Source organism: Artemia sp. Qi Xiang Cuo, chromosome 17 (genome assembly GCF_049724085.1).
Source record: "Artemia sp. Qi Xiang Cuo chromosome 17, ASM4972408v1, whole genome shotgun sequence".
NCBI lineage: Eukaryota > Metazoa > Arthropoda > Branchiopoda > Anostraca > Artemiidae > Artemia > Artemia sp. Qi Xiang Cuo.
This window is the reverse complement of record NC_142810.1, coordinates 47,476,349-47,494,962: the sequence shown is the minus strand read 5'-3', so window position 1 is coordinate 47,494,962 and position 18,614 is coordinate 47,476,349. Positions and strand designations below refer to the sequence as shown.

The 18,614-nt window shown below is 32.8% G+C and overlaps 1 protein-coding gene across 6 annotated transcripts in view; it reads left to right on the top strand.

Annotated features, from left to right (window-relative positions):
* Window positions 1-15,663, top strand: part of LOC148942273 (uncharacterized) — a 93,030-nt gene extending 77,367 nt beyond the window's left edge. For 4 of the 6 annotated variants that reach the window (XM_089103112.1, XM_089103111.1, XM_089103110.1 and 1 more), the window contains exons 12-13: window positions 6,007-6,060; window positions 15,254-15,663. In XM_089103112.1, coding sequence (XP_088959238.1) covers window positions 6,007-6,060; window positions 15,254-15,357 — 158 coding nt within the window. In that variant the 3' untranslated portion in view covers window positions 15,358-15,663. Of the gene's footprint in view, window positions 1-6,006; window positions 6,217-15,253 lie in introns of all 6 variants that reach the window. The other 2 variants (XR_016143147.1, XM_089103113.1) reach the window with 2 other exon arrangements.
* The last annotated feature ends 2,951 nt before the right edge of the window (window positions 15,664-18,614 follow it).

Below are 18,614 nucleotides of genomic sequence, written 5' to 3'. Positions count from 1 at the left end.
TTTAATTCTTGGTCCTAAGGCTAATGATCTCGTTAATTAAGAAATTTCCGTTCGTATTTATGATAGTATTTTAAAACCTTCGGAATCTTTTTTATATCTTGGTGTGCCTTATGGATCAACTTTAGCTCTATGTCGTGCTTCTATTTCTAAAGAAGTTAAAAGTAGAGTAGCGTCTAGTTTCGGGGCAGTAATTTGTCTTCGCGATCTTTTTTCTCGGAAATCACTGGCTCGGGTATATAATACAGTCGCTTTGCCTCAGATTTTAATTTTTTCATAGCTTCTCCCGTTTTTGAGAATTAGTAATATTGCGCATGTAAAAACCACATTTTTTAATTTTGCTAAGTTCCTTTGCCACTTTTCTAAATCTGAATCAAATACTTTTTTAATGAATAAATATAAAATAAAAAACCCTGTTGATGTTTTGGAGAAAAAGCAAAAGAAATTTTATCCAATTTACCTGTTTTTTCTCATAATTTGTATAGAGCTGCGCACGAAGCTTAATTTATTTTATTTATTTGATTTAATTTTTGAATGAAGTGTTAATTTGTGAAGTGTTAATTTTAAGTGTTAATTTATTATCTATTGAATGAAGTGTTAATTTGTGTGGTAATTTTGATTGAAGGCCTTTGCGTACTTAATTTTATGGCCTGTTGATTAGCGGTTATTATTATTTTTATTTATTTTTTTACTCTTCGTATTCGGAGGAAATAAAAAGTTTGAATTGAATTGAATTCAATTGTCTTCTAGGCTATATCAAGACCAAATGACCTTCGTGGGCTTTTATAATTTGTTTTAATATTTTTATATATTTCTATCAAACATCACCTAGACTATTTCAAAATTAAAAGATCCTCCCGGGTGTTTTTAGTATCCTCAATACTTTATTTACTCTTATCCATCATCATGTAGGCTATCTCAAGACCCAAAGAACTTGTCCGGCATGTTTTAGTGTCTTTAACTATTTATTATCTCCCATTCAACATCACTTAGGCTATTTTAATACCAAATTACCTTTTGGGCGTTTTTTGGGCGTCTTCAAATCTTTAAATACTACTATCAAATATCGCCTATTCTACATCAAGACTGTTTCAGTTTCGTATCAGTGGATATTTTTCCATCAGATAAAGTAGGAACATCGACGCATATGCCACAAAGGACGTCTAATATTGACGAAATATTGAATTCACAAAGGACGAAATATTGAATTCACAAAGGACGAAATATTGAATTCACAAAGGACGAAATATTGAATGCTATCTGAATATCTGCGTATCTTTTTATAATATTCCATAAAAAGTAGCAATAGATTTGACCTTATACATAAAACTCTTCTCATTTGTTTGATAGTTTTTAGTCATCTGTAAGTGAGATATATCTGAGGTCTTGGATTAAGGTTGTTTAATCCCTTGATAACTGAAGTGCCCGTCTGCAGACTTAACTTCTTTTGTATGTCCAGAGTAGCGAAACTATTAAGGGCAACATAAGATCTTTACAGGTAAGGGCAATGTAAGGGCAACACAACTATGAGGGAAACATACTTTTTTTTGTAAAACCATGCTAGAAAATAGGAGGAGCAAAAATTATTTGTAAAAACACGAAAAAAATCTAAGGGCTAAAATATTGCTCCCATTATATAGGCTATTCTGTCCAGACTGGTCATGGATTTTATGTTTTTAAAGCTATTAAAATGTGTTTCATTTTATTATATCAAAATCATTACTATGATTTTGATATTATATATCAAAATCAATTTATTAAATATTAAAATCATTTTTATTGTGTATCGATATCATTTTATTATATCAAAATTTATTTTATTACTCAAAATTATATTCAAAATTATAGCTAGACCGTTATAGTTTTGATTCTTTCATAAGCGAGGTATGTCTTTTCTTTAAGGTCTAAGAATAAGGTAAATTGACCCCTAAGTAATTTTTTATATTTACTAAAATTACTTGAAGCCTAAATATTACTACCATAAAAGTAATTTTTCAGTATAGGGTCTCGAAGCTAAGTAACTAAAGTAAAGCCTCTTACTTTCATCATGTTTTTCGAGACTCAATGTGACAGTTGTAATTTGATGATACCCAATATAGGTTCCAGCTAGAGAACCAACTAGAACATGTATTATATACGTCTTTGTATTACTAGATCCAATTAGAGCTCCACTAGTTCCTAATTAAGACATGAAGAACCTAACAAAGCAACCAAGGGCCCATAGTAGCCAAAATTTTAAAATTTATTTTTAAAGAAACTGACTTGTGATAGATATTACTTACGTAAGGATTTTAAAAATAATAATTTTAATTCAGACTCGACTGATAATTTTTAATTACAGGTAGAATTTTTAGCATTAAAAAAAAATACAAAAAAGCCTACCCTTTTCTCGATCACGGTAATAGATAGTAAATGACAAAACCAATGCGACAGTAGGTAGGCTCTTTTGTAGTTGTTTCTAAGGCTGGCTGTTTCTAAGGCTGGCTGTTTCTAAGACCAGTAGTAGGTAGTATAGTTATTTTTTTGATTCAGGAGTGGCTATGGGCATTAAATTGAGACCTCCATGGAATGCTAAGGGGAGTGTTAAACAAAATAAAACACACTATGCATCCGGGTTGTCAAATCTCGGTAATATTCTTTTCTATGGGTTCTTCTAAAGGAACGCCATAATAAAAAGACTTATAATTTATTCAGAAAATTTGTGTTATGCAGATTTCGTGAGTCGGTTTCACTTTCTCGTTTTGTCCATTATATCTTTGTTTTATTTTCAAAGTATCGTAATATTTTCTGTCTATACTCGTATTTGAAATACTTGCCCATTAAAATATTTTGAAAAGCCTGACAAATAAATAGTTTTTTCCCATTGCCTTTGCTGTGCTCTTTAGACCAAGTACATCAAAATGATTCATATAAATGGTTATAGAACCCAACCCTGCATAAATCCTGATCTAATAATAAACCAACTACTAACCTCATTTCCTACCTTTGCACAGTGATTTATTCTCGTACATAGCGCTAGTCATTTTAGTCTGTTTATTTGGTATACCATACAAGGATAGGACCTTCGCTAAAGCTTTTCTATCAGCTGGATAAAACACTTGCTCCTAATCTGTGAAACTGAGGACTAAGTGTGCCTGATAAATAAGGCACTTCTCAAATATTCATCTAGGAGTATAAATCTGATCAACGCATCCTCTACTCTTCCTAAAACTGCATTTTTATTTTCTTAAATTTTGTCGACAGTATCATTTCTGTCAGTCTAAAAAGTATCATGATCCTAAGTGATTTGCTACACACATAAACCATGCTAATGCCTCTTTAAGTACCACACTCACTCTTATCACCATGCTTATACAGAGGTCTAGTTATGGTTTTCCTAGAATTGCTAGATGCTTCAATTTTTCAAAAATCATATTCATAATCTTCAGTAATTTATCTCTAGCCTCGTAACCACCGTATTTTAAAAGCTCATTTACCGCGCTATCAGCACGCGGGGCCTTACTATTTTATAATCCTTTTTGTACTGTCATTGTACATCCTTATAGTACTTTCACTCTTGTACAAACCCCTCCTTCTGTCTATTAAATATAAAACATTTTCACTAATACTCCTAGCTGCGTATATAGCTTTCTTCTCTAAGCCATTATCAGCGACTTCACAAACTGTTTTCCAAAAATTATTCCATCCATCTTTTACATTGTCAAATTTTAAACTCTCCAGTTTAGTATTCAAGCGCTCCTGGAAAGTTTCTCTTAATTCTCATTCTGGAGTCTACCAACGTCTTAGCTTACCAGAAGATTATTAACGTTCCTAAATTTCAGCTTTAAATTAGCCCAGGCACTACTAGATGGTTATCTTTACTTTAACTTTTAAAATTAATAAGAGTACTCCTATACTCCTTAGTATATTCTATTGATCCATCCAGTCTTCGGTTTACAATAATATAATCAATAAGGTTAGCTGTCTTACCATCATGTGAATACCATGTTAACTTATGGGTCATTTTATAACCAAACACTCCTTCTGGCCAGGAATAACGTTGCAAACGTAGAGGAAACCAGCCGTCAGCGTCTTTAGTCATCTCTAGTGTTCTGTCCTGGGCGAGTTTGGAGCTTCATCAGGATCAATGTCCCTGGTAGTAAGTCGAACATGTATGACTTCCGCCCATCTTTTACCTGGTCTACCTCTGGGGTGTTTCCAGTCATTTGTGGTTGGATTGAAGTCGATGGAAATGTTTAAAGTGGAATAGCCAAAGCCCAGGGTTTTTTTTTTAGTTGAAAAAGGTTTGGATTAACAGGAAGATAAGTTTGCGAACCAAAATTTGAATATTGGATGCTACAGTGATGACAGTGGTCAAGTATGGTTTTGAAGCGTGGGTGCTCGATGTTTATTTAGAGAAAATGCCTACGGATTGTTTAGGGTACCCGACTGACTGACCTTATCTCAAACAGTAAGCCGTACAAAAAATATGGTTCAACCCTGCTTTCCAGGGCTATAATGAGAGAAAGGATGAGATGGCAAGGGCATGTTGTGCGGATGAAGGGTAACAGAGTGCTAAAAGGTGTCCTTGTCGGCCAACCATCTACGGCCAAACGAAAACCAGATTGTTCTCAAAGAAAAATTGGAGCTTCCTATGAGGGTGTAAAGAGGGAAGTTGTGAATAGGTGGAGATGGAGGAGTGTTCGTAGCTGTGTTGGCCTCAGGTGACTTGGTGCTGCAGCGGGTTGTTAGTACTGGTAGTAGATCACTTTATTCCTAATTCAGGGAAGAAACATTCTGGAGCGGTAGATTATTACGTCTTTGAAACCCTGATTATTTCTTTTGTGAGGAATATTAAACCGGTAGAAGAAAAATTTTGCAGTCGCAATATTTTCTATGAGCAAACATAAAAGGTCTAGGAACATTGAAAATGAAATATGATTTTTTTTTTGGACTGATCGTGTGAAAACTTACATAATCCTATATTTCTTAAAAAAAAAAAAATACAAAAAGCAGCTTTTAATGAATAAGACATTTTTGTAGTTAAGGAGTTTTGGCCACTAGTGGGATTCAAATTAATAACAAAAATGTGGGTGAAAAACAACAAAAATACGCTAAAACGTGTGGCTAAAAACAACACAAGCACTAAGAAAAGGAAAAAACTGGAAAAATAAGCTATAAACATGGGACTGAAAACGGCAAAACACTAAACACAAAAACAACAAAAATAAGCTAAAATAAGCAAAAAATATGGAACTGAAAAGGGCAAAAACACTAAACATAAAAACAGCAAAAATAAGCTAAAAACATGAGACTGAAAACGGCAAAAACACTAAACACAAAAACAGCAAAAGAAGATGTGACTCAATTGCTTAATCAGGTGGCGCTTTTCTTTGAAGGTGTTGTTGAACTACTCGGGAACCTATAGATTGTTAATGTTTTAGGTTTTACGGACGAAAAGCGTTGTTAAATTTAACTAATTGTGCAGTACTTTTATGCAGTACTGCAAGTTGTGCAGTACTTTTATGGCTCAATGTAGCATCACTTACGAAATGTAATGCTGTCCTAAGCACTTCATAATTTAGCAAGAATTAAAAGAAAGGTCTTAGAAAACCACGGATTTCATGTTTGAATAGAGCCAAGATGTGTTCAGGGGGTGAAGGCGTTTTTATTTTAATTTTCTTAAAAGATATAGACTCTAATCACAACCCATTTGACATCACGTTTCTCTCTATTAGTATTACCGTAAATCAAATTGATAATTTGATTTATTATTTGCTAATTATGTACTAATCGATAACCTGAAGATAATCAAATTAATAATAAAAACACCAAAATAATTATTCCAAATTCCTATTAACAAAACGAATTTAATGGTGCCTATTTCCGATATATGTTTGGTGATGGGATGTGGAGTAAGATATTTTAATTTTTTCTATCTGGCTAAGAAGTGGCCTCCTGTATCTCTATTTGGCCTTCAAATGAATTGTCTAATATAGTTTACTAATCAAATTTTTCTTTAAATTGCAGGCAGTACGCGATCATTGGATTCTGTGGGAAGAAGCGTCGCATTAAAATATGAGGGTAAGAAGAATATCAGGTGACGAAACTACTTGTGCCATTTCTTGTCGTGATATTTTATTTTAGGTTTTAAAAGTATTACAGGCAAGGCCGTATCCAGGATAGAGGGGGGCACCGGATTTACCCCTTCTCCGAAATTGTGTCCAACTCATAAAAAAGGTAACAAAAATGCACATAAATATGTTTTTGATTTGTTTTGTGGTGTTCGTTTTGTCACTCCCTCCCCCTGAACAAAAGTCCTGGGTACGACCATGATAACAGGATATTGTTTTCGCTGTTAAATTGAAACTATTCGCAAAATCAGGCTGTGATATCTGTGATATTTTTGTCCCGTGTTTTTTTTTTTTTTTTTTTTTGCTTTATTTTACAAATCACTCATTTTTAACTATGTTTTATTCATTTTTTTAACTTTATTTTAGTGTAATTTTGACACTATAGTACAATTTTAGACATTACTGTCTAAGTATTAATCTCAGGACATTTTATCTTCTACTGTACATTCAAGATATTTAGTTGTTTTTTTTTTTTCTCAAATCATCCAGAGCCTATCAAGTCTGTTTAATTGCTTTCTAGAATAGCCTATAAAACTCTTGGAAAAAAGCAGCTCTCGACTTCTCCAGAGCATATCCACTGAAAAACATGAAAACTTTTCCAGCTCTTGTTTTTGCTTCCGGTCAAAACTGAAACAAACAAGATATCAAACAGTTTGTGCCAACGAACTATGAGTAAAGAGCGACTCTTGCCACTAGTAATCGGAGGTTTGAAAAAAATGATGTCGTTAATAAACGTAAAACAAGAGAAAATACTTTTTATGTTGATTCTAAACACACAAAATTCAATAAATTTAAAATTATTCATTGAAAATTATTAGTCTGAGTTAACTTGCCTAATTTTAAATAAAGGGAGAAAATACAGGTGCGTCACCTGGGGGGAGGGGTGCATTTCCCCTAACAATATGTTTTGCTCACTCCTAGATTAAAGAAATAGTTTTTTCATTGAAAAATGCCTTTATTGTGCATTTTCATTTACAAAGATTAAAAAAAAAAAAAAATTTCCCCTCCCCGTTAGATTTCGAAAAATTCATTTTGCCTTCCTCTTAAGTTCTCATGAATCAACCCCATTGGGGAGACACCACCAAAAGAGTGAGTGGATCTTGCTGAAAATTACAGCATCAAATTCAGTAAAGATACATTGTTACAGAAGGTTCAATCCCTTATCTAAAAAAATGTGGAATTTTGCCTTTTTTTTAGAAAGTTTGATACGGATACGTGATTATTTTATTTCTATCATATTTTTTTGCCCGAAAAAAAAAAAAAAAAAAAATAATTTCGGCCAGTTCAAATCTGGCAGTCGAAGTGAACTAAAACTTCCCTTAACACCTTGTATGTATGGAATATTTTCCTTTAGCTTTTGTAATTAATTGATTTATAGATTTTAAATTAGTTTGAAAAACAATTTTTCTATTTTGCAAGTGTAGTATCTTTGACTCAGTACTCAAATTATCATATTTTTGGCAGTTTTAAATTTGCTGAATTTTCATTTCCGTCTTAAAGTTAAAATATAGTTTGCTATGGTTAATGTGAATAAATAAATTGTTAATGTGAATAAATAAATAAATAATGTGAATAAAGTGAATAAATAAATGTGAATGAATAAATAATGTGAATAACTGCCCTTCGTATTGTTTATATTGTTATTATATGTGTTTTTCTTATATTTTAGATGTTAAATATTTTCAGTGCATTATCTAAAAACGAAGAAGGTCAAAACATGTCGAAGTCATGTTGATAGTTGAGTTAATGAGAGTTTTGAAACAGATTGCTATTTAAACAAAGCTTTTTTACGTCTTTTGTTTCTTTTTCGTCTTGTCCATTGATTTTTCAAGTAAAAATAATTTCAACATACGGTACCCTCAGAAACCTCTTCGGGGGGGGGGGGGCTATTATGGTAAGATATGTAAGGAGGGGGTAATTAAAAACTATAAATACCTAAGCTTGTCGACAAAATGCTGATATGAATTTTTTTGGTATAAGAATTTTTGGTTTGAGTTTTATTGCTGTTCTGGTTTTGGCTTTTCTAAAATAATAATATAACTTAACAAGAGACATGCTTAGGAACCTCTTACAGGGGGGGGGGGGGGTAAGGACATCTGGTTACGTTACCTCAAAGGATGGTATTTGACAATCCATGTAAGTTAAGATTTTCGCTCCATCCACAACACTCCATCACTCCACCTGGGCAATTGTATGATATACCCCTACCGCTCAAGAAGTGAAGTTAGGTTAATCCTAATAAAATATACCCAAGTATGATTAAACATAATACTTTAGAAACAAACTTGGGCTATATATATATATATATATATATATATATATATATATATATATATATATATATATATATATATATATATATATATATATATATTTACATTCGGGGGAAGGGGGTGGGGATAAAGTACAGCGGGTCTACAAGCAAAATGTGTTAGCTACAATTATTCTGATATTATGAAGTAAGAATTGTTTTGTGACTTCACACTGTCCAAATACTTTAGCCCCTTCACCCCCTAATGTGCAAATATATAGCCCAAATTATATATTTCCCATGTATTGTGTCACTTCTCTTTGCTTTTCTCAGGCTAAGTTGAAAGAAACCGGTTTACAGTGCGTCAATACATGAACAACTTGAGTGGTTGGGGTATATCATACAAGTACCTTAACTTGTTTTGCAATGTCTATTGCTTTTTCAGTGAAAAAATAATTTTAACAAAAGATACCCTCAGAATCTCTTGGTAGAGGCGTTTATTAAGGTAAGATTAAGGAGGGGGTAATTAAAAACTAAGAAGGTTTAAGCTTTTCGACATAATGATGCTAGCTGAGTATATGGTATGAGTTTTCTTGGGGGATGAGAATTTTTGGTATGAGTATTATTGCTGTTCTGGTTTGGAATTTTCTAGAAATAATACTATAATTTAACAAGAGATATGCTTAGGAACCTCTGATTGGGGGGGGGGATAAGGACATTTAGTTACAATGCCTCAATGAAGGGCATTTGACATTCCCTGTAGGTCAATATTTTCACTCCATTCTCCTATATTGAGCTTAATTTTACTTCTTCTCCATTTTTATATCATTTACCTGTTTTACAATTTGAACACCCCTTCAGGAGTCAATTCATGTTTATACAGCTGAGCAAAAATAAATGGCATTTCAAACACGCAGATATACAAGTCACACATGTGTCAAAGCTTTTTATATAGAAAGTTAAATCATATTAGTTGTATTTTTAGACATTTATGATAGTTTTACGTATTTAAAAAATGGGTTATCAAACTCTATGCTATTATACAAAACAAATACCAGTTTAAAAATTTACTTACTGTGTGATTTTATCTACGGAATAATGTATATTAGACTTGGAGCAGGTTTTAAGAAGTATATGCAGGTATTGCCAGTTGCGACACGCTAGATGACGTTGTCTTTTTATAGGCGATTTTTTTGCCTTATAGGTTTTCTATACTCTTTGTGTTTAAATTAGAAAAATTTGCCTGCTTTATCATACGTATTTAACAATTTGGCTTAAAAGAAATGAATTAGCTTATAAAAAAAATTAATTTTGAGAATATAATAAATTACAAAAAAGATTGACATTTTATTAATCTTTTTCTGAAACAAAATAATCACTGTACATAAGTATTCTAGTTACCAAATTCATTAACGCTATGAGATAAATAAATCAAATTTTGATAAAGAAGGTACAGGAAGGTATAATGTTAGATGGCGTTGTTTTTCCTGTCAGGTGAGTTTGTTGTCTTCAATTCTCTATTCTCTTTGTGTTTTGAGTTTAAGAAATGTGTTTGCCTACTTCTAAGTGTAAAGTTTGTCAATTTCGCTTCTAAAAAGTCAACCCTAGGAAAAATATATAAAATAAGTTTTTTAACGTCTAGAATTTAATTCGTGAAAAAAATTGACGTTTTATAAAGATTTTATGAAACAAAATAATCACCGTACACAAGTGTTCCAGCCAGGTGCGTATCTAAGGGGGAGGGGCTATTCCACCCTCCCACGTTATAAGGTATCGGAACGCAAGGCTGACGCCTTGAAACTAACTTATGTTTAGTTTTATGTTCTAGTTTAATTTAGCTTATTTGTCTGAATTTGTCGGCACAATGGATGATTTTGTCGGGACATTTTTTTATTCTCCCTCAAAACTGAAACTCTAGCTGCACTCTTGGTTTCAGCTTTTAAAACATGTTTTCATGATTGAGTCTTCGGAGCAAACAAAGATCTTCTAGCGGGTTTGACTACATCTTTTGAATTCCCCGACTCCCCTCGAATTTGTTCATACGAGAACAGCACTCACCAAAATCCCCCGAAAACTGATTTAAACGAAAGCTAACATTAGATAAAAATTGTTAACTTTCGTTAACGTTAATGTAAGGAGATTTCTGAGGTTCCAATTTTTTTCGGGAGTCTTTAAGAAATTTTTCTGGCCCAGATCCATAATGTGAGCTAAAACAATGTTTACTATTACCTCCGTGTTTTCTTAAATTTTTGACCAGTAGCCTTTTTAACATGTTAATTAGTCACGTGACCATTAAAAAAATATCGAGTGCTCGATTTCCAAATATATCCGTGATTTGTGGGTAATGACACTTATATTTGAGGAAGTTAGTGGTCTTTTTTTGTGTTTTGAGGTTTAATTTTGGGGAAAAGACATATATATATCTTGGGATTTAAGGGGAAAAGGGAGTTAGCTAACTTTTTTCAGATTGGTATTATTTGTCATTACAAACCAACTGTCGATAGGGTTTTCATAAATTTCGAGGCAAAATTGCCACTCCACTAAACATGCAAACGCTCCTTGTCACGGCCAGCATATGTCTTAGTCCCCCCCCCCCGAAATTTTTATAAGCCCCCCCCCCATTTTTACCTGGAGAAGGTATGATGTTTGAGTAAAATATGGAATTAAGTTTAGAAATTTTAATTTACTTTCTGTTCTTCTTTTCCTTAAGGTAATCTGGTTGGCCTAAATCGTTTTCTAGAAGGAGCAGGGGTGGGGGTAAACCTCATCTCTGTGACATTTTTATTAAAATTTTCAACCAAAGAATTTCTGTTTGGGTTGGGGTTAAGGTTTTCCATAAATGCATTGACGTTTCGGAAAAAGGGAACTATCAGCTTGGGGAAAAGGAGGTTGCAGCTTGGGAAAGGAGGTTTGCAGCTTGGGAAAAAGGGGGTTTGCAGCTTGGCCTATAAACAGCTCAAATTTTTTTTGCATTTATTGGAATCGTATGTTAAAAAGAAGTTTATTCTGGGGAGTAATAATCGTTCTGTACTGCTAAAGTTTTGATGTCAAGTAGACGATCTATAGGAATTTGTGTATGTAAAGCTCGCAGTTTTTTTCAAAGTGTGTTGCAGAGTTTAACATTTTTCTCTCTCGTGTTATCCTCCTCAAAACTGTTGGCCACCTCTCTTAGTAGTCCTGTAGATAAGGCAAAAGCAATAAAATTATGAAGGTCCGTCCATATAAGAACCAGCCCTTAGGAGGATATTTTGTATTTCTCTTTGCAGCTATCAAATTCGACACTTTGACCCAAGGGTTAGAACGGCTTGCTAGAATTCAAGTTTGTAGTATTTAGGGTGCTTTTTGAAAAATTAGAGTATTCTAGAGGAGATGACCTTGATGTAACTACCCCTTACCTCTTCTTTTGGTTATATGTTCTGATGAGGAATTATGATGATGCATAATCTTCGGTGGTAAAAAATGATGTTTCTTTATATATATTTATCAATTATTGTTGTGGTATTAATTTTGTTGGTGGTAAAGTCTCGACCCAAGGTGCCACCTCCCTTTAGGTAATAATTTTTTTGTTAACTATTGTTTTTGTATAAAACCCTTCCTTACTATAGCCGGGTACTAAATTCCTTATGATTCCGTAAAAAAAAAAATTATTCCTCCACTGAGAATGTGGTTTTTTAGATTCACAAAATTGTGATGTTTAAACTGTTAATTTCGGGGTTAATAGGATTTCTTTTGTTTCTTGTTCTTAAAGTGTTCACTTTCAGTATACTTTAAAAAAAAAATTACTGGGGAAGGGACGTTTAAAACGAACGAATGGGGAAGGGTTGTAGATGACAATTTAGTTCATAGAACACTACTATCCCCTCTAACTCTACAAGTTCATGAAGATACCTTTACACATGCAATAACATCGTCGGGGCTGAAAGTGGACTCTTTATTCAGCGTAGTCCCTTCTCCATAGAGAAATCTTCCTACCTCATAAAGTTGTTGGATGTGTTTTGGTCCTTAAATCAACATGGTGATCAATGCCTAGGTTTATAAGTTTTTCAGGAAAGGGCTAAATGTCTCCAAAACCAAGCATTTTACTAACATTTATTAATATTTGCTCTTTGGGCTTCGGAGGAAAATTGAAGATATAACCTAAAGTGGGCCAGTACCCCCCCCCCCGGTGAAGGGGTAGCCAAGTTTACCTTAAACAAATAACCGCCTTTTTGTAAGATATGGGAGTTATTTGGCTTCTACATGAGAAATAACACTTATGGAACACTTATGGATTTTGGATTCTATGAATCCAAAGTGTTCATAAGTGTCCACTTTGTGTTCATAAGTGTTCTAAATAACACTTATGGATTTATGGGAGAGGGTCATCCAAGTTTCAAATGACACTTTTAGTCTCATAATTTCAAAAATACATTGTTGATTTGCCAGTAAAAAGCGTCGAGCGTATAACTCAGGGCCGTCTCCAGGATTTTTTTTAGGGGGGTGTTTTGCACAAGATTTTTTTTTTGCGGGGGGGGGGGCGTTTGGTTACACAAAAACAACCCTCAATCAACGCATAAAAATTGCTTATATCCATTTTTGCTACTGTTTTACGAGTCAGACAAATATTTGTTGGGGCGGGGTTCAAACCCCCCTGGAAACAGCCTCTGTGTTGCTTGCTACATAGGAGAAAAGGGTTGTACAAAAAAATGTGGAAACATTTCTTGAAGGAGTATAAAAACTTTTCAAGATTCAACTATAATGGATATCTTGACCGGATAGCCATGAAGTACCAAGGACATTGAAATCTAATTGTTTAAGTTCACAACCAAAGAGTGTGGATAGCTTATAAGAGTGGGAACTCGTACTAAAGAACTGTTGACGCAATCTAGGGTTGCTCGGCACATGGCATTTTTTTTTTTTTCATTGCAATAATAACAAGAGTTAATTTGATTAATGTTAGGGGTAGTAGTAAGTGTCTTATCTAAGCTCCTGATGGAAAAACAGTCACGGAGTTTCAAGAAATACTAGGTGTCGCCAAACGCTAGATGGCGTTGATGTTTTTTGTTGACATTAGTGCCAGTTTCTACTCTTATAGTTACCGGTGCTCTTTGTTAATAAACATATAGATTTTTTTTTAATAGAAAATCGAGAATTCAGTTTTTTAGTAAAAATACCTCTATACGCAGCAGCCCAGCTTTTGGTAGTAGCTGGTGCCAAATTTAATAAAAGAAACATGGGTATAAAATCAGCAAAGGTAAGCTTAGAAATATGACATGAAATAGCTGAAAAAGGAGTAGCTTTTCCTTGAAGGTATATTTGTATTTGTCTTTAATCAATAGATTGTTAAAGTTTGAATTTTTACGAACGAAAAGTGTTGCCAACGTTAACTGATTAATTTTACTTTTCGCTGTTCACATGGCAACATTGATAAAAACATGATACTACCGTAAAAAGTTCATTTGTCAAAGAATCATTTCCCGAAACATTCTTCAGTCAAAAATTAAAAGTATATGAAAGATACATATTACATTGGCCAGTGTTATTGTATGTAAATTATTAGTTTAAAACCCTTGTAGCTTTTGACTGGGGATTTTACATAATAAAGGCTTCATCTTCGAACCTTAAATATTCAAAATATTATAATATATTTTTATTCAAAACTAGGCTTAAATTTTCTACTCTCTTGTCTCTAAATTACACATTATATTAATGTTTATCATGCCTTACAAGAAGTTAGCTAACTCACTTCTCATCTTTGGCACCACCAGGTATGTCCCCTTATCCCCTTACCACTTCAGGGAACTAGAAAACCTTTAAAAATGTATCTGAAGAGGATACTGAATAATATTTCCGTTTGAACCATGCTAAAAACAAAGCTCCTTGATGTGTTTTTACCCCCCTTTGAAAATCTCCTGAGGGTGCCATGGGGGGAATAATAGAGATTAATTTGTCTGGTGACCTCGAACTGAAATATTTTAAATCTGTTATCCGTCTTGTATAAGAGGCTCCTCTTTCACGTATAAATTTATTTGAGTTGGCTGAAGAGGTTTATGAACAGGTTTTCACTCCTAATAAAAACTCTCCCTAAGAGGCTTACCCCTCTCCCCTCTAAGTATTTAAATATTTCTCGGAAACGCTCTTTATTCTCATGACCATGTGGTTATTTTAGGTGACCATCTTGTTGATAAAACTGCATGGTTAAATATGGTTCGTTTTATAGTGGTCATTTGAATTTTTGAGGCATCCTCAGTTCCCTTGTAAAAAGGGTGAGAGAGTTTGTTCTAGGTCGGGTTTTGATTGACCCCCAAAAGCCTAGTGAACTGATTCTGAAAAGATTCCCATTAAAACACTTGGTTCCTGAAATATTCACCACGTGCCTAAACAAGTTACCCCGTGTTCAATCACAATTTTTTTGTAGATTTGCCAAGGGAAAAGGTCTCTGATTGGTTGAAAATGATGTCTGAAGATCACTTTTAATGGAGGCCTTTTCAGCTGAAAAAAAGGAAATTATGATAAGCTCATATTTTTCTAATGTATCAAGACAATGTATAGTAGCCCGTTGCAATTTATAGTTGCCTCTAAACTTCTCATTGCTAGAGTTATTTTTTACTGACAACATTTTTTCTAACAGTGATAAGCTTTTTATATTTTTTATTGTTAAAATTTTAAAATTATTTTTATTTTATACATATTCACATATATTATTTCTGTATTATTTATTTTAATTTTTTTACTTGTTTCATTATTAATTTTAATTTTTATTTTGTAATTCTTATTTATTGGTATTATTTATATTTTTCATTATTATTTTTTTATTTTTTACACATGGCTATTGTTTGTATTTTTATTTCCAGTGACATGGAAACGCTGTCTAAATTTGACGCTAATTTTTTAACGATATCTCTTTGTGCAGGTTTAAATCATACTGATCCTCTACTCTTAAAAATGAAAGAGCAAAACGCAAAGATTGAAGCGAGACAACGAGAAATCGAAGAAGATAAAAAGAGACACAGTTGATTTATGTTGTGACTTCTCGCAGTGTTGCCAAATGTAACCCTTTGCGTTCTTATATATAATTTTTTTCTAAATTTTAACTTTAAAAGTGCCCTTTCATAAAAAAAAAATTTTCACAAGTAGGTAGGCGTTAGGTTGTGTGTATAGTTGTGTCATTTATTTTATGTAATTAATATATCTGAAATATTTGTTGTTGTCTTTTGATGTAGGATTGTATTAGTTCGATTTCTTGTGATTAAAAATAAGGCAATTAAAATTGTGTGTCTAATTCTAGTAGTTTTTTTTTATGAGTATAGTGTTTTATATGACCTGTGAAATATTTGTATTTAATAAAACTTCAATTTTTTTTAAATTTTTTAATCAAATTTTTTAATTTTTCTTTCATTCATGGTTATATTCAGGAAAATATTATGACCGTAGATATAGAATAAAAAGTAGAAGCTAGACTGCAAAATTTGCAGTCAGATTTTGCCATCAACCTACTGCCACACTAATTTTTAGAATGAAATTCTTAACTTGGAAAAATGGAACAAATTGCAAAAACCATCGAGAATCTGTCCTCTACTCTCTTTTCTAGCTCTTTGACTCTGCCCACTAAGGGGACCTTTCAATTTGTGGGGGGGGGGGGGGTATGTTGTTGATTCCCTTATTGACATAAAAAATATTCATTAATCCATATTATTAATCATCGTTTTGAATATTGTTACAATTTTTTTTTATTAAATTATGGTTTTGGTTATGATATATTGATAACAAATCAAATTATTATAAACAAAATGAAATAAAAAAAATATTAGTGTGGTATTTTTTTTTAAAACCTACATAAATCTTAACTAGGAGGCTTCGCGTGACCAACACTAACACACGCTTCCTTCTTCTGATTTTGGCTTTTCTATCTCTTTGACTCTGCCCACCACGACGACCTCTCATTTTGTGAGGGGGAGGGGGCAGGAGATATATGTCATTGATTCCCTTATTGACAAAGAAAACATTCATTAATCTATATCATTGATCATTATCTTGACTATTTTGACTATTGCTATCCTTTTTTATTAAAACATTATTATAATTATGGTACGTTAAGGATTAATCAAATCTTTGTCAACGAAGTATATTAAAAAATATGAACAAAAATAAAATTATTATCAATGAACGAGCCCTCCTCAAACTCTATTATATTATAATGAATATTATTAATTATTAAGTTAAATAACTAGTTAATCATATACAATGAAGTCCATGGTGATATCCTCTAAGGGCGCTATGGATTTCTAAATTTGCTAAATGGATAAATTTGCAAATAGATAAATTTCTAAATTTGCTAATGGATAAATTTGCTAAATGGCTAAATGGATAAATAAACTGAAAAAAGCTCTGGCAAAATGTCAGGGTTTTGAGATCGGGCTCGTCATACACTTAGGTTTATTTGAGTTTGTTGATTTCTATGAACTATAAGTAACAACAAGTTTTCAAGTTTTTTTTCCTACCAAATTCTGCCAAATTGACGATTTAAAAGAATACGGTCCAGAAAGTGAAAGAGATTTGAAAGAAAATACGAGCCTGGATATTTCTCGAATAGTTTATGTGGTACTTTGTATCTCGAATAGGATTCTGTTGGAAGAGGATATAAGGGTTTATAAGAGCTACAGTCTAAAAAAAGTATTGTTGCCAAAAAATTTACAGCGGTCGAGAGAATACACTTTTCTAAACATTAAAGACTAGGCTACTTTGGACCTGCAAAAATATATCGATCTAAAGTTCGTAAAAGTGTTTTTCAGTTAAATATGGCTGCTCAGGACACCGTGGTTGCATTAATTCAAAAGGTATAATGTAAGACTTAATCATTGCGATCTTTGTGAACCATACGATTAAACAAAATATAATTCATCAATTGTTACAATACCCTTGTTTCTATATAAGTATCTTATATGTAGCTTATTCCCATGACGTCAATTCACAAAATTTAGGAGGGGGTGAAATATTTTTCAAGACCTGAGGGCAGGCAATTTTGCTGTTTTTTCAGTTTTTCCAATGAAAATACTGAAAAAAAAAATTTAAAATGAGAATTCTCTGAAAAATTTAAGGGACCAAATGCTCTTCTGAACTTACTCTCCCCCCACCCCAATTGGCACCCATGCCTTGTTCTTGCTCCTATGCAATTATGTATATGAAAATGTGTGCATGATCTTTGGTTATGTAAGGCCTAATATACCCACTTTTTACTGTAAATTAAATAAAAAAACTAGTTTTTTTTTTCAACTGGAAGCAAGACGATAAAATGAAAGTTCAAAATAGGGATAAAATCCTTTTTAATATACAGTGTATAATAAATTTCACAAAATATACCAGATCTTTCGGTCACATATACAGTGACCGTCATCAGTAGTAAAACTAAACTAAAACAATTTAAAACAAAAGTTTAAACTTTTGTTTTCAAAGAAAAGGCGGAAGCTAGCCTCTTTGACCTTCTTGGATTCGGTTCATTAGCGTTCAATGATATAACATTTGGACAAAGGTCAACTGCATTTGGCGAATTGAACTCTACTCTGTCAGATTTTAATAAATTATCATAGATAGAGTTCAGCCCAAATTCACCTGAATCCCAATTCAAAGCAATATTCTTGAATAAGATTTTCTTTATTTCAAGAATTTCACGAAAATTTTGCTTTAAACCTCGATCCCTAGAAATAAAAGAGACATTCTCGAATAAAATAAAATGGTCTGGAAAATTAAAAATAGGTTGTGAAAGGGCTGAAGTAAAATCTTCAGACTTAGAATCTTGCTTTAAAGCCGAACAAATAGAATCATTATGCTGCAATAATCTCATTTCCAAACTCTGGTTAATACGTCCCACATATGAGCTTCCGCAAGTACATGGGATCTGATAAACCCCACTTTGTTGCCCCAAAGAAGTTAGATCCTTTCCAGAATTTAGAAAACTACCCAAAGTAATATTACTCTTTAAGGCTACCCTTAGACCATTGCTTTGTAAAATTCTTTTAAGTTTTTCGCTTAGCCCGGGTATATATGGTAAGGAACAAAAAACATCCTTCTCCCGAGTTGTCTCCAAGACTTCCTTAGAAATCTCTAGAAACTTTTTTCTTCTTTTTGAAAAAATCTGGTTAATTAACCATTCTGGATACATGGTGCTTATTAGCATTTTCGTTAGAAAAGACAACTCCTCCTCAACAAATTTTGGAGAGCAAATACTAAAGATCTGGTCAGCTAAAGAAATGATCAAACCAATTTTTACTTGGCGA